Source organism: Globicephala melas, chromosome 18, assembly GCF_963455315.2.
Source record: "Globicephala melas chromosome 18, mGloMel1.2, whole genome shotgun sequence".
Lineage (NCBI taxonomy): Eukaryota > Metazoa > Chordata > Mammalia > Artiodactyla > Delphinidae > Globicephala > Globicephala melas.
The window spans coordinates 52,688,334-52,704,334 of NC_083331.1; the positions used below are offsets into that span (position 1 = coordinate 52,688,334).

Consider the following 16,001-nt stretch of genomic DNA (forward strand, 5'->3'; position numbering starts at 1 on the left):
TAACTTACATATTTTTAGAAAACAAATACTATACACTTTAGTTGGGGACTGCCTACAGAATAAATTTTATTTTGAAAGAGACCACTATACTGTCACAATAATACTGCAACGATCCTAAAGATCACTGCATAATAAAATTCCTCAATTTCCCCTGCCAGCTTACTTATCAAACCAAGTCTTCTTTGTAGGAACTCCAGGCTCCCCAGAACCAATGGTTCTTTTCCTTGACTCTGAATCCACTACTATCCTCATACTGCTTTTATTAGGAGGCTTTTCTGTTTGAAACAAAAGAAAAGAAAGCATAGATTAATATTTTCTGTTAATCGTAGCCACCTCCTTAAATCTGCATTAAAAACAAAGTTCTGGATTTTTGTCCAAATATACATTTTAGAAGAAATAGAAATATAAGTACATCTAAATACAGTCATCTAAGGGATTTTAACTTATTTTGAATTCCTTTCACGCTTAACTGAACAATAATCAGTAATTCTCATATGTCAAATTAATAATAAATAAATCATCTTGGGGCTGAGTTTATAGTTTTGAAATTAAATGCACAATCTACAAGATTTAAAATTTAACACTAGTCTAGTAATCCTAAGACTCAATAACTTGGAGTTGTGACTGAAATGAGTTGCTTATTTAAACATCAGCATATTAACAAAATAAAATCATGTTAAATTAAAAAAGGTAAATATTCAACATTGAAATGCAGTGCAAAAGAGCTGTAAATATGTGCTACTTTCAACATTTTACATACACTTAGATGGAGTTTGACAAACACAAAACTACATTTAACCTGTTATTCCCAAATGACGCCAAAGTTTAAAACATGCTAACATTAGTCCACACGGAAAAAATATATTTTAAAACTCCTTTCTTAAAAGATGGATAAATTGGTTATATAACTCCTATTCTGAGTATTTCTAAACATATAACTAACCAAAAGAACTTAGGATCTGTTTCAGCACAATCTCTCTTATGGCTACCACTATAGTCTCCATGCAGGAGATCCTCCTACCAAATCTGTTCTTCCTCTCAATGAATGATATTATCATCTGCCTAATTATCCAAAACAGAAACCTGGTGTCTTTCATTTCACCTTCTCCATTACCCCCATTCTAAGTCCCCAAATTCAATAAATTAAAGGTGTTGTCAACTCTTTCCACTAAACTTAAATCTCTTACTTCCCACTGTTACTACCCTAGTCTAGCTACTTATCATCTCTTTTCTAGAATTTTTCAAACGCCTTTAATTGGCCTCCTACCTCCCCGTTCCCATATCCCTTACTCCCTCTGTTCCTAATCAAAAAGATCTTCCAGTTTCACAAAAGTAGCACAGGATATATGTGCTTTATTGACCCCCTTTTTCCGGCTAACTCTGACTTATCCCACATCTCTACAGCAGATCAGGTGGAAACATCCAGTATCTGGCATTGCTGGCATTCACGGTGCAAGTTGTAGTTTCTTTGCCGAGTGGTATCTTCACAGGACCAGTTCTGCAACAGAATTTCTGGCCTATTCCTGCCTCCCAAACATGTTCACTAGCCCTTTTAAAGAGTCTTTGAGCTATCCAATATCCTTTTGTACTTTAATATATTTTTTATCTGAAGGTTCACCAAGAAAGGCAGTGATGTGTTTGCTCCAACTCATCTGTATTCTCTCACTCATATTCTCTTTCACTGTTATTTATTTAAAAGGAGTGCTAAACACACAGAAGCAAGTTCCTCTTGATATACAATTAGTAAATGTGTCTATTAGTTTTATTTACTGTGTTTTCCCCTGATATCTTTTTAATAAATTGTTTTTCTGCTTAACGTTTTCAGCACTGGTTTTGTTGATGGCAAATGAAAAACCACTTAGCCCTTCTTCCTACCTATCTATATCCAGTCAAGGGAGTGTCTATCAAGTTCTCCACTGCCTTAGAAATCTAGAAAGTACAATTATCACTTTTTTGATTCCAAGGCATCAAAAGGCCTAAAGTTTTTTCATTTGTTTAATAACAATAATTTCCTATAAAGTTGAAAGTATGAAGCATAAAAATATAGTTATCACATAATAGTCTGTGACAAATGTAAATGAGGCCATCTATAGGCTATTAGAAATGTATAATAATTATATAATGAACAATATTATAAACTTTTAATTATGTATATGTCCCAATCCAGGCCAGTAAATTTCAAACCAAATGGGCAATAGATGAGAACATTTTGAGGGGAGGAGGACTGAAAAAAGATAAGGCAACCAGAAGTATAGGTAATCCTCAATTTAAATGGTTTGCTAAATCAGTTGTCTGGTACATAAAAACAATGTTATTAATGGAAAATATATTCCTAAACCAGCTTACAGAAATAGTACATGATGTACCTAAAGAAATTTAAAAAGTAATAAAATAATCATTATGTATAATGATTCTATAAGAAAAGGCATTCAAATTTCTAAGTAGGCATACCAGACATTTATATCTCAATAGAGCCATTTCCTATAACTTGTAACTACATGCATGTGGAGCTGAAATTACCACAATTCCAACTTCTATATGGTAAGATTTATGTGCAAGGGGTTTGATCCTTCTGTCTTCTCTCAATCACCAGCAAAAAACTGTCCTAGATTTGGGATGGATCTAATAAATGTTGATCTATAGTGGCATACATTTATGCCACTCCAAAGCAGCAAGGTAAGAATGAGATGATTTGATGGTTCCAGCAAGAGCAAGGAATACTGGTATAATGAAAAGAAAATGAGTGCTAAGTAGTGACCCAAAGAAGGAAGGGTTTTTCTCTGAACTAGTCAGGTAGGAGACACTCAAGGGATGAGTAAATACCATGAACAGCCATAATCTTAAGTGGCTACTTTTCAATTACAAACAATCTTATTTCCCTTACATAAAAATTGTTAAGAAACCTTTTTTCTATTGCTGTTATTAATGAAAGTCATTAGAATGCCTCAAAGAGACTTTAAAAGGTGTGGGGGGAAAGGGACATCCACATGAAATGTTGTCCTGTGATCTCACAGGATAGAAATTAAAATGTTCCTCAGTCCTCCACCACAGAAAGTTCTCTGAACACTCAAAGTAGATGCTCAGAATCTGACAGTTTCTAATGAACAAACAAAAAAAGTGCAAAGTGTAAGTAAACACAAGTTTACTAAACCACATTAGGTACAGACTGTTACTTATTTAAACAAGTTGGACTTTTATTCACAACTGACAATGCATGACTTTTTTTTTTTTACTAGAAATAAAAGATGGCAAGGAAAGATTGGAAAGAAAATGGGATTTAAAAGTTAGTTGAAGTAGTTAGGAAAAAAGATATATTTTTATTGGCCTGTATAATATTTTCTATAATGTCTGACAACATTGCTCCATCTTTCAAATTAATGTGAACTCTCCCTCCTCTGAACCTTTGTATCAGTTTGCACCTCTGTATAGCACTTTTCCTGCCCTGGCTTGTGGACCAGTCTAAATTCTATATTCTTCTCCCATTTAGAAATTATACCAAAAAGTCTGTCTCCTCTAAGAAAATTTTAAAAGCTAACAAGTCACTTTCTAAAATATAATTCTTTTTGCTTAAAGTATTATAAGCAAACCAGTATCAAATTCTAACATGTCAAAAGCAAACAAAAATAAAATATGTATCAAGCATTAAATTTGTACAGCTAATTTCATGATCTAAACTACAAAAGAATTTATCTTTAGGAATTAAAGCATTATTCTTAAAGAGTTTAAATGAACCAATTAAGACTGCAAATGATAGCATACACCCCCAAAAAGCTAGAAAATAAGGACTTTGGGGAAATTCCTTTCCCCTTGGATGACAGAATAAAATGTCACCAACACCACAAATAGGGTACCACACATTACCTTCTCTCTCATGTGAGACCAAAGGATCCAAGGAACAAACATAAGCATCATCCCTTACTCAACTCCAATAAACACAGGACCGACTGTTCTTTTCAAATGCTTTGCCACTCTTGATATTATGAAAATGATAAGAAGAAAAGATTCATCATAGTACCTCTGGGTGGCAAATCCATATCCCCTGATGTTAGTCCTATCAAGTTAGGCCTTTGTGCATGCACTCTGTGTCGATACATTGGTCTGGAAGTGTTTGTTATGCTTGGGGCTTCAGGATTGTAGCCATCTGTGTCATATGTATCTGGTAATACAAAAACTGCAATTAAAAAACAATTATAAAACTCCTCTTGGTAATTTTTTTATACTGATAATAGAAAAAGTCAACTACGTAACATATTACTAATTCATAACTAACATGCATATGTATTTTTAAAAATAGTCTTATAAAAATTAAATGTTATTAAAAACTTAGTTTTTTAAAAAGTGTAACTGAGAACTTATATTTAATGTGCATTCACCATGTCTACATTTTATTCCATATAATTTTAGTAAGAAAAACAGACTTGATAGAGCAATTCACTCTCTAGACATTTTTAAATTCCTCACCTAAAACTCTTCTCTAAACTATACTACATTATTAATACAGAGAGGGCCAAAACCGCACCTGCAGTAAAAAGAGAGGGTGGAGCAGGAGGAGGCTGGTGATGGATGCCAGTTGTTACCACAGTAGGAACAGAGCTGGTCGCAGAGTTTGGGGGAGCATCCATGCCAGATGGTTGCAAAGGAGGAAGTGGAGGTGGTGGTCCTGTCAAAACCAAAGAATAAGAAATATCATCTGAAAGCAAACAAATAAAATAAGTTATTGTATATCCAAACGTGATATTCTCCTTTAGCAAATTATAATATCTACAAACACCAAGCTCTTACAACTATATGAGTTTTTCAGGGTAAAATATTCATTTAATGTATTCCAAAACAGGTTTGTCTTAAGCTATAAAGGACTACAGATAGCTGGGATTCATCAGTAACATGCATAATTCAGGGCCACCCTAAACCACAGTAAACCATAGGTTTGGCACAGCCTGAAAAATAAGGAGTATATTCCAGATGGGAGCATCTTACTCTTAGTTCCTAACAGGCATCTATAGGATTACTTTAGATACTTTTAACAAAATCAAGCATCAAACTATCAACTTTTATAAAAGACTATGAATGGATAGATAATAAGCATAGGCAAACATATTTACTTACCTGTGACAGGTGGTAGACTGGGTGGTAATGGGCCTGGCGGTGGCACTGGGGGTCTCAGATTCACAGGTGGGGGTGTAAGAATTGGTGGTGGTGGAGGGAGTCCAGGAGGAGGTGGTCCTTCAACAACAGGAGGCTGTGCTGGGAAAGGCAGCATACCAGGAAGATTGACATCTTCTACAACTACCGGGTCACTTCCATGATCAAAAGGGCACATGTCTCCTCTCATACAGAAACCCTTTTCTGTGAGGAAGAACAATTAGAAAGAAATATGAAAACCGCTGGACATATACATTTTCTCTAAGTTAAAAAAAGTGGAGATATTTAAAAATAGGAATATTTTTAATACTGGGCAAATATAAGTAACCATATCACAAGAGCTACCTACTCATTTCCAGTAATATAAAATATATATTAAGTGAAAATATAGCTAACATACCCACTAAAAAATATTACCAAATTAAAATGAGTATACCCAGCTAGCAACATGATACAGCTTTAATACAGTTTACAAAACTTTTACAGTAAAATCTTAAAGAGTCTTCAATTCATTTATAAAATGCTTATATAGGTGATATTCACATTTCTAGGTTTTACTAACATTCTAATAACCACTGATTTCTAAAGAAGTAAGTTTTGTCAAGAATGTTTCAGTAGCCAATTCCCTGGTAGGTTACTCAGTAGATATTACTCTTGTTTGGCAAATTCCAAAAATATGTTAAGACTTGGTGCAAATAAACACTATTTAAATTAATATTCAATAGTCAGTGGTGACTAATGAAGACTTCAGTAATATACTGAGGAATTCATGAAGTGCTTAAAACTAATTTCCCACTATTTCCAATAGGTTAAGTCTTTGAGCGTGTATAACCTAAATTTACAGAAGTTACTCAGCTGGAAATATTAATTCGATACCTCATGAAATAGTTGACAGGCTTACCATCATAGTCTCTACACCGTTTCTTTGGCATTGGTGGTCTTACATACGAGTTATGGTCCACTTGGTCTTCATGAAATTCAGACCAACTTTCGGTAGTATTATTACCATGATGAGTAGGAGCAATTACTGTAATAGTGCTGCTCAAAGTAGGTACAGGGTAGTGGCCAGATGAAATATTAGGTACCGAAGAGACTGGAGTATAATTGTTTTCTAATGCATCTGCTCTATCCAGGTCATATTTAGGTTTTACCAGATCCCTTTCTGCAATAAAATATAAATGACTTATAAAACTACACTCTATTAAACAAAAAACACACATGTCCCCAAGCTAAGAAATAGATATTAGGTTCGCCAAAAGGTTCGTTTGGGTTTTTCCATAAGACGTTATGGAAAAACCCAAATGAACTTTTTGGCCAACCCAATATTTTTGCTAAACATAGAGAAAAAGTTCAAATTTTACACAATCCACCTTTTAAAAACTATTCAATGTATATACAATGTTCCAAGATAAGCAATTTCTTTTCAATATGACCTAAACTAAAAAACCACACATAAACTTGTTGTACCTAATGAGATTTTTCTTTGAGCTTTACTTAGCAGAGAATTTTTAAATTTTCTTCATTGCAATCTTAGTATGCATAACTTTAGCCAACAAAACAAAATATACAAGTATGGTTATTTTTTCTGTGGTGAATATTTAGTTGTCATCCATTCAAAGGTCCTAGCATGGCTTTATACACTGAACACTATTTGTTGAAGATGAGAATGGATGTGTAAAGAGGAAGAAAAAGGAGTACATAATAAACACAAAGAAATTAACTGGGCCAAGAAAAGAAAATTTACCAAGGAAAGAGAAAAGACATTAAGGAGATCAGTTAAGTGAAGCAATGTGCAGAAAGGCCTAATACACCTAGATCACGGGGCGGGGAAAAACTCTAAGAGTAACAGAGAAATACAGGGCTTATACAAAAGCCATAAATATTACTTCCTAAAGACTAAAAGTAACTATACAATAAAGGTCGCAAGGGTAGTAAAAATCTAAGTTGAGTAAAGGTGTTTTACTCTTAAGGTGTTTAGTTGTTCTACTGCCTGCAATATATCCCTTTCAATAATACACATTGAAAGAAAAATATGCATGTTGGAAATGAGACACTCCTGTAAACTCACACATCTGAAATGAAAATTTTTAACTGTTTTCATAGTTTTGAGGTCTGATATATGATAAACTGAACATACTTAAAATGTACAATTTAATGAATTTTGATCGATGTATACACCTGTGAAACCAAACATCACAATCAAAATAAGGTATATACTGTACATACTCATCACCCCCAAAAAGTATCCTTGTTCCCTTTTATGATCCATCTCTCCTTTACTTTATCCCAGGCAACCACTGAGTTGTTTTCTGTCATCATAGATTAGTCTGCATTTTCTAAAATTCTATGTCTGTCTGTCTGTCTGTCTGTCTGTCTCTCTCTCTCTCTCTCTCTCTCTCTCTCACACACACACACACACACACACACACACACACTTTTTTGTGTGGCTTCTTTCAATCAGCATAATTATTTTGAGATTCATGCATTTTCCTGCATGTATCAATAGTTCTTTCCTTTTTATCCATTCTATGGATATACCATAATTTGTTCATCTATTCACCTGTTGATGGACGTTTGGATTGTTTCTAGCTTTTGGCTATAACAAATGAAGCTGCCATGACCATCTGTGTATGTCTTTGTGTGGAAATACACTTTCATTTCTTTTAAGTAAACACCTAGGAGTGGAATGACTGACTGGATCATTTGGTAGGTACAGGCTTAACATTTTTAAGATACTGTTCAAGTGTTTTCCAAAGAGTTCCAGCTTATCTCCATCCTCACCAACACTGGGTAAAGCAAGTCTTTTTAATTTCAATCATTCTGATGGGTGTACAGTGGTAATTCATTGTAGCTTTAATTTGTATAAAATAAAAATTTTTAAAGAAATTTTTAAAAAGTATTCACTTGGACCCACAAAATACATCAAAATAGAAAAAAATAAAGATAACACTGACAAAATTAAAACAATTTTTAAAACCCTCAAATACAGAATTTTTTTCACAATGAAAGTGCCAACCAAAATACACATATATGTGGATTATTTACCCCTGCTTCGGGTCCTGCTTCTGCTTCTAGTCCTGCTTCTATCTCTATCCCTGTCACGAAGCCTCTCTTTACTCCAACTTCGACTCCGACTCCTGCTGTAACTGCGACTTCGCCCTCGTCTTCTATTGTACCGGTCTCTGTATGAATCTCTTCGAGGAGGGTTTCGATCATAATCTCTTTTGCGAGAACGATCATCTTTTTTCCTCTCATCACGACTTCTAAAGAAATATATGATCACTTTTATGAAAATATTTAAGTGGATACAGGAAAAACTCTAATTAAATGCAAAAGTTCTATTTTATTCTTGTACCATGATTCTTTATCCCATCATCAGAATACAAACATAGGAAACTCAAAAAACTGAAAACCTGAACATGACCTGCTAAAGTACTCTAAAACCTCTAAGGAAAAAAAGAACTCTTTTGAAGTCTTCATTTTATACACAAATGCATCTATACATTAAGGGATCTGTACATATGTCCTGTAGTATATATTGTCTTGTACACAGTCTCATACTTATAGGTATATATTACATGCACTGCACTCTAAATGCTTTTGAAGCCTTAATGGGAAAAATAATGTATTTACTCTAAAGGGAAACTTTGGGCAAAAAAGGTCTCACATTAAGACTTCACTGGAATTTGCAGTTAGGAATAAAAATAATAACAATAACCAACATATGCCAAGCACTGTTCTAAATCTCACTTCCAGGACCAACAAATCACACCTAGATATTCTTGGTAGAAAAGGAGTGAGTTATCACTTTCCTAGACCAATAAAAGAGTAGATATTACTTACCCCTATGTAAAAGAAAATCAAGTCTAAATATTCATATAAAATAAAAGTAATGTCTAAACATTGAACATGGTTCAAAGAATCAATCACCTATTTTCTCTGTATCGGGAGCTTGACTGAGGAGGACTGTGATTTAGCCTTCTAGAAAACTTCTTCTCTCGCTCTTCCTCTTTTGTGATCTGATACACAAAGAAAAATGTGTGCAAATTTAACAACAGTTATTCCTTGCCATGTTACTGTTTCAATGACTTAACTGATATTAAAATATGAGCAATAGAGTCTTCTTGTGAAAGCATTAAACAAAATAAATTTGTCTTCTAAGTACAATCATTTAATTTAACAATAAAAGACAGGCTTGCTGAAAGTTAAAGTGAATGGTAAAGAAATTCATAAATGTTTATCGTAGATAACAGTAGCAAGAAAAACATTTTAAGCAAGTGTCCTCATTTTACACATCATTAATGGAAAGCCAATTTTATTCCTTCTTTCAAAAGTCCATTCAAGTTTTGGTTTCATGGATTTGATCTGGCACCAAACACATTAGGGACTAAAGGAGAATGCATTAGAACTAACCAAGTCATAGAAAAAGAAAACATTTGAGAAAAAAATACCTGTGAAAATAAACAAGTGAAAACAGTTCTCTAGTTTCTCACAGCAGTATGACAGCTATACATTCCTCTTTCCTACAATTCATATTATATAATTAATATAATGCAGCCCTGAAAAACATTCCCTTGATCAGTGCTACTTTCTCTAGACCAGTTTTCCATGCTGCCCAAAAAACTGGTTCCACAGGACATTAAGAGGTGTTATTAGAGAAAAAAGGATTCAGAGCATAAACAAATTCAGAAAATATTGAACATGAGCTTCTGTAAATATGATAGGGCTCAAGATTTTGCATGTTTAATAAAAACCCTAAGATATTCTTATGCACATAGTCTACAGATAGCATAAATATGTCCCAGTTTATGCCAGCTGTTTCAGCATTCCTTTGGGTAAAAGCCTCTCACTGTCAAGTGTCTCACACTGGATGATAAATTAAATGGAAATCCTATCAACAGACCAAACTCTGAGAAATAATACTTAAAAGCCTTCTTTTAACAGTTTGCCTTTTTCTTTCTTGTAAGTACTTTTTTTGTTCTACTCTTCCTATCCATTTCAACCTTCCCCCCTGCAAAAACAAAACAAAACAAAAAACCCTCCTGATGCACTTTTTCCCTTCAGTTTGCTTCCATGCACTCTTGTAAGTAAGTTAGGTTGACAGACTGTCACATTCCATGGTACCTGCCCAACTGCGAACTTTCACAACACCCACAGCATTTAAAATCCAGACTGCCATCTGACATTTCGGTTCTGAAAGATGGAGGGATAAATATCCTTCACAACTGCTCAAGACAACTGTGGTGAAATATTATTATATCAACAGATGTAAGACTAAGGCTTACTGCTTCTCAAACAAAGAGCCCATGATTTACTCAAGATTTCCAAGAATTAAAATATAATTTGCAATTATCTGGAAAAAATTCTGGAACCAATCCAGACTTCCATCAATGGGTAAAATTTAAATAAATTATTGTATATCTCTATGTTGCATAAGCAGTTGCCAAGACAATATCCACTATCCCATTCTTCCTTACTAACAGACCCCCTATACCGTTAGGTACAAAACATGCAGTTATAAAATTATTTCTGGTCTTCCTCTGAAGACAGAAGTGATGGGGGTGTCTTATGTATATGTGCATGTAACTATATATATATATATATATATACACACACACACACATGTGTGCAAATATGTTCAGATATACAGAGACAAAAATACATTTGAGAATTATATAATACATATGTAAATACATATGTAAATTACAATACATATCATACATATGTAAATATTATTATATAACACATATGTAAACATAACGAACATATATTACTTATATAATCTGGAAAAAAACAGATTATCAGGTGAAAAAAAACCAAGGGCCACAACCACACCCAACACACAACAATGTCTCAACAATAATAGCAACTATCATTTACTGAGAACCTACTTTGTGCCACACACTCTGCCAAGTGCTTCACAGACCTTATTTTACTATTCCTCACAACAGTCCTATAATATTTCCATTTCACGGCTGAGTAAACTAAGGGTTGGAAAAGTAATAATTTCAAGGTCACAAAACGGTGGTAAAATTTTTTTTTAATTAATTTTATTTATTTTTATTTTTGGCTGCATTGGGTCTTTGTTGCTGTGCACAGGCTTTTCTCTAGTTGCGGCGAGCAGAGGCTACTCTTCGTTGCAGTGCGCAGGCTTCTCATTGGCTGGCTTCTCTTGTTGCAAAGCATGGGCTCTAGGCGTGCAGGCTTCAGCAGTGTGGCACTCAGGCTCAGTAGTTGTGGCTCGTGGGCTCTAGAGCGCAGGCTCAGTAGTTGTGGCACATGGGCTTCATTGCTCCGCGGCATGTGGGATCCTCCTGGACCAGGGCTTGAACCAATGTCCCCTGCATTGGCAGGCGGACTCTCAACCACTGCGCCACCAGGGAAGCCCCAAACAGTGGTAAAAATTTAACCAAGATTTGTTTGACCTAAAACTAGGCTAACCATGGATATATTATATTAATAGCTTAATTGTCAATGATTATTTTTGTTAAAATTACAATCTTTAAACATCAAACTGAGGAAATTTGAACTATTATATGATTATTAAACAAGAGGGTAATCTTGTATGAAAGGTAAACACCTCTTAAAGTATGAAGTCATTTACATTGCCCTGTGAAGGTCCTTTTATTTGACTACCTTAAAAATAGTCCCCTACAGGGCTTCCCTGGTGGCGCAGTGGTTAAGAATCTGCCTGCCAATGCAGGGGACATGGGTTCGAGCCCTGGTCTGGGAAGATCCCACATGCCATGGAGCAACTAAGCCCATGTGCCACAACTACTGAAGCCTGCGCACCGCAACAAGAGAAGCCACTGCAATGAGAAGCCCGTGCACTGCAACGAAGAGCAGCCCCCGCTCACCACAACTAGAGAATGCCCGTGTGCAACAAGGAAGACCCAACACAGCCAAAAATAAATAATAAATAAATAAATCTATTAAAAAAAAAAAAGTCCCCTACAAAATGCATGTAGGCAGAAGCAAACCGATCTACTGACAATCTAAGTATTTTCATAGAACACAGATAATAAGAGTCCATACCTATAAATACTGTGCAGAAAAGAATTAAAAGCACTCCTGAGACTGTTATCTTTAGAAAGACCTGCTGATAAGGTAAGCCCTTAGCTGGCATCTGCAAACAACAATTTCTGGAAGGTTCACATCATTCCCTGATAACAATAGCTCACTATGCCTAAACTGTCTGGATAAACAATATGGTCTATGCTGAACATCTGCTTTCCTCCTCAGAGTCTGGAATTTTGGTACATATGAGGCTGAAGATGCCTATGTAACCAGCACTAAATAAAAACCCTGGGCACTGGGCACTGTGTCTCTAATGAGCACCCCTGGTTCACACATGTTGTCACTACTTGTTAAGTGCATATCTGCTTTGACTCCACTGGAAGAAACCTCTGGAAATCTGTTCCTGTTTTTCCCCAGATTTTGCACCATATACGTTTTTCCCTTTGCTGATTTTGCTTTGTATCCTTTCACTGTAAGAAATCATAGCCATGAGTATGACTATACACTCTGAGTTCTGTGAGTACTCCTAGTGAAATAATCAAACCTGGAGGTGGTCTTGAGGACTCCTGACACAGATAAAAATAAACAAAACTAAAAATAAATTAAAAAAAATAAAACTCAGTTTAATCACTCCAAATATGTTTTTAAAGAACATGTAAAGTTTAACACAAATTCTTACCTCTTCTTTTTTTATATCTTTTTCTTGGTGCTGAAAAAATTCTACCTTTAAGCTTCCTGATGATGGCTGCTCTGGAGGAGGTAGATAACTCTTTGTATTCACAGCATCAAAAAGTTTTTCCACAAATATCTGTGTCTCTAAAAATAAAACCAAAACCAGCATAGATTAAAAATCATTTGCTAAGATATTTATTCTCTACTTCTCCACATCAGTATGATGAAATATGCCTTGATTTTTATAAATCTAAAAATTATACTAAGACCAACAGCTTCCCAACCAGTGTACTATGGCACAAGTCCCATGGTAATACTGATCCATTCAATTCTCAGGATGCTGAGGGCTAGAATGGCTAGAGCCTCTGGGTCAGTCGCTCCCAGCCATCACTAGTCTCCATGTATCCTGCCTAGTGTGCCAAACAGAAATATTATCATTACCTAAATGCTGGCAAGGTGAAAAAATTTGAGAAGCACTGTGCTAGACAACATCCAAAGTAGGTTCCTAAGCAGTACTATCTTTCAGTCATTTTCTTAATCTCTCAAGAAAAAAATAACAGCATTCTTTAAGAATAAGCATATGGACATTAATGAAAGAAAAGATTTCCATTATAAATAAGCTATGGATATAATCAGTAATAATACTATTTGTTCAACTTTGTTACAGTTAGAGTCTGTCTCTTACTGAATTCCTTTAACACTCTCTGAATCTTATTTTAAATAACTTTTTAAATTAGTATTTTTAAACCAAAGATCTTACCTTTTTGAAGAAATACATCCAGTTGATCAATACATAACGCCTTTAATTCTTTTTCACTTTTGTCTTTCTTTACCAAAGCGAGAACATATTTTGCCAGGGCTGATGGATCTGCATCACAGCTGAAGAAAAAAGCAATGTTGAAGGAAATTTAACCATAAACAATTGCACATTCTACGAATTCCAGTTACAAACTAATAGCATGATAGTTAAATGAGTTAATATATGTAAAAAAGCATCTGGTTCATAGAAAGCAATGAAGAAATATAAGTTTCTCTCCCTTATCTTAATATGCTTTACGTGGTATATGTAGTCATCATTCAGTATTCTGCCAAATACACACTAATACATGTATTAAAGATTCAGTAGGCTCTATTATTAAAAAAAAGAAGTTATGACAAATTATAAACAACACCAAAACATCAAAAACTAATAATTAGTGTGGTACCAATAAAAATACCAAGAGGCGGGCTTCCCTGGTGGCACAGTGGTTGAGAGTCCGCCTGCTGATGCAGAGGACACGGGTTTGTGCCCCGATCCGGGAAGATCCCACATGCCGCAGAGCAGCTGGGCCCATGAGCCATGGCCGCTGAGCCTGCGCGTCCGGAGCCCGTGCTCCACAACGGGAGAGGCCACAACAGTGAGAGGCCAGCATACCGCAAAAAAAAAACAAAAACAAAAACAAAAAAAACCAAGAGCCTATTCTCCCCCAGAACAAGGTAAATAATGGTCAGAAAAACCCTGAAGAAGAGGACAATAAAGGGAAACTTGAAAACATACCACACAATACAGAATTTTAACGAAAGAAAAGCAAATTTAGAAATAGACCCAAATATATATAGAAACATAAATTTTATAAAGGTGACATCCAAGTCAAGGAAGAAGGGATGAACTACAAAATAAATGGTACTGAGAAAACTTGGCAGCTGTCTTTCTAAAAAATTAAGTTGGACCCATAACTTATTCCATATACCACAGTAAAAACATGAAACCATTAAAGTATTAGAAGAAAACAAGAAAAAGTTATTTTACAACTCTGGAGTAATGAAGACCTTTTGAATTATGAGAGAAAATCCATATATTGCACAAGAGTAATTTGATTATACAAAAGAAGCAAAAACTTAAGAATGTAAAAAAGACTTAAAAGTCAAATGAAATACTAAACAGAAAAAGAAATAAAAATGATTCTTAAATATGAGTAAAAATATAACATCATCCATAAGAGAAATTCAAACTTAAGCTATACTGAAATATCATTTTTCTGTTATAAAGTTGATAAAATCTAAATATATGGAAACATATTCTGGAGGCAAGACAGAAACAATCAGTTTTCATACATTATTGCTGCTGAGGGTAAACTGGTAGCTCCTAGGGTATGGCAGTAAAAAGATCACAAATACAACTGACCCAGCAATTCTACTTCAATGAATTAACTTTACAGATATACTTACATGTTCAAAATGATATGTGTACAAGTCATTCAGTGTCACACTGATTGTAAAATCAAAAATCTGCAACTGTCCATTTACAGAGGACTGGAAAAAAAAAGTATACTAAATCTACACAAGGGAATGGGATACAGCAAAAGGACAAAAAAGAATGAGGAAGTTTTCATATCATGGAGAAATTTTCCTATCAATTTGTTAAGTTTAAAAAGCGAGATAGAGAAAAAACTTGTATAGCGTATTACCATTTGTGTGGGAAGAAAAGGAGATTATATATTTGGGTTGGCTTATGTCTGAATAATGAATAGCTATAAGTATAAACAAGTAACTATGGTTATTTGTTGATGGGGGTAGGGAGTAGGAAGTGAAAAAGAAACAGGGTCAGGAGGGAAGAGGGAAAGTTTTTGATGCCCAAACCATGCCCATCCAATTGCTAAAAAGCAGATAATTGTTTTTCAACTAAGCTAAAGTTGCTACCTATTTAATTAAAGATCATTTTACAAGTTAGGGTAAATAATAATAAAATAATAGCAATAGCTAAGCACTAACATTTACTGAACCCTCATTTGCGCCATGAACAGTGCTCCACACTTTACATTCTATATTTAGTTCTCATTTTACTGATGAAACTGAGGCTCAGGAAAAAGTTAAGCAAACTGCCCAAGACTACATGTAAATTAGTAACAGAACCAAGATTTAAACCTAAATTTCTTACTCTAAAGTCTGCTCTCTTAACCACTACACCAAATTGCTCTTACAACAAGCTACCCAAAAACCAGACCTCCAATTTACTTACTGCTACAAACATCTAGTTACAGCCACCAACTCCCTATCCATCCTAGTAAAAGCCCCCTACAATACCTCCCTTAGTTGCTGTCCAAGGCACAGTTCCTCTAATTTACTTCCTCTTGTACTCTCCCCTCAGAGTCCACTATTTCAAACAACCTCTAAATTCCTCAGCCACGTTT

General features: G+C 34.8%; 1 protein-coding gene across 13 annotated transcripts in view; it reads right to left on the bottom strand.

Annotated features, from left to right (window-relative positions):
* RBM26 (RNA binding motif protein 26) overlaps window positions 1–16,001 on the bottom strand; it is an 84,487-nt gene that overhangs the window by 43,955 nt on the left and 24,531 nt on the right. For 7 of the 13 annotated variants that reach the window (XM_060288205.1, XM_030856938.2, XM_030856937.2 and 4 more), the window contains exons 2-10: window positions 13,592–13,710; window positions 12,839–12,975; window positions 9,073–9,161; window positions 8,188–8,405; window positions 6,044–6,304; window positions 5,107–5,346; window positions 4,520–4,690; window positions 4,016–4,171; window positions 164–275 (exon numbers count right to left, since the gene is read on the bottom strand). In XM_060288205.1, the coding sequence (XP_060144188.1) occupies window positions 164–275; window positions 4,016–4,171; window positions 4,520–4,690; window positions 5,107–5,346; window positions 6,044–6,304; window positions 8,188–8,405; window positions 9,073–9,161; window positions 12,839–12,975; window positions 13,592–13,710 (1,503 nt within the window). The remainder of the gene's footprint in view (window positions 1–163; window positions 276–4,015; window positions 4,172–4,519; window positions 4,691–5,106; window positions 5,347–6,043; window positions 6,305–8,187; window positions 8,406–9,072; window positions 9,162–12,838; window positions 12,976–13,591; window positions 13,711–16,001) is intronic. The other 6 variants (XM_060288206.1, XM_060288202.2, XM_060288207.2 and 3 more) reach the window with 4 other exon arrangements.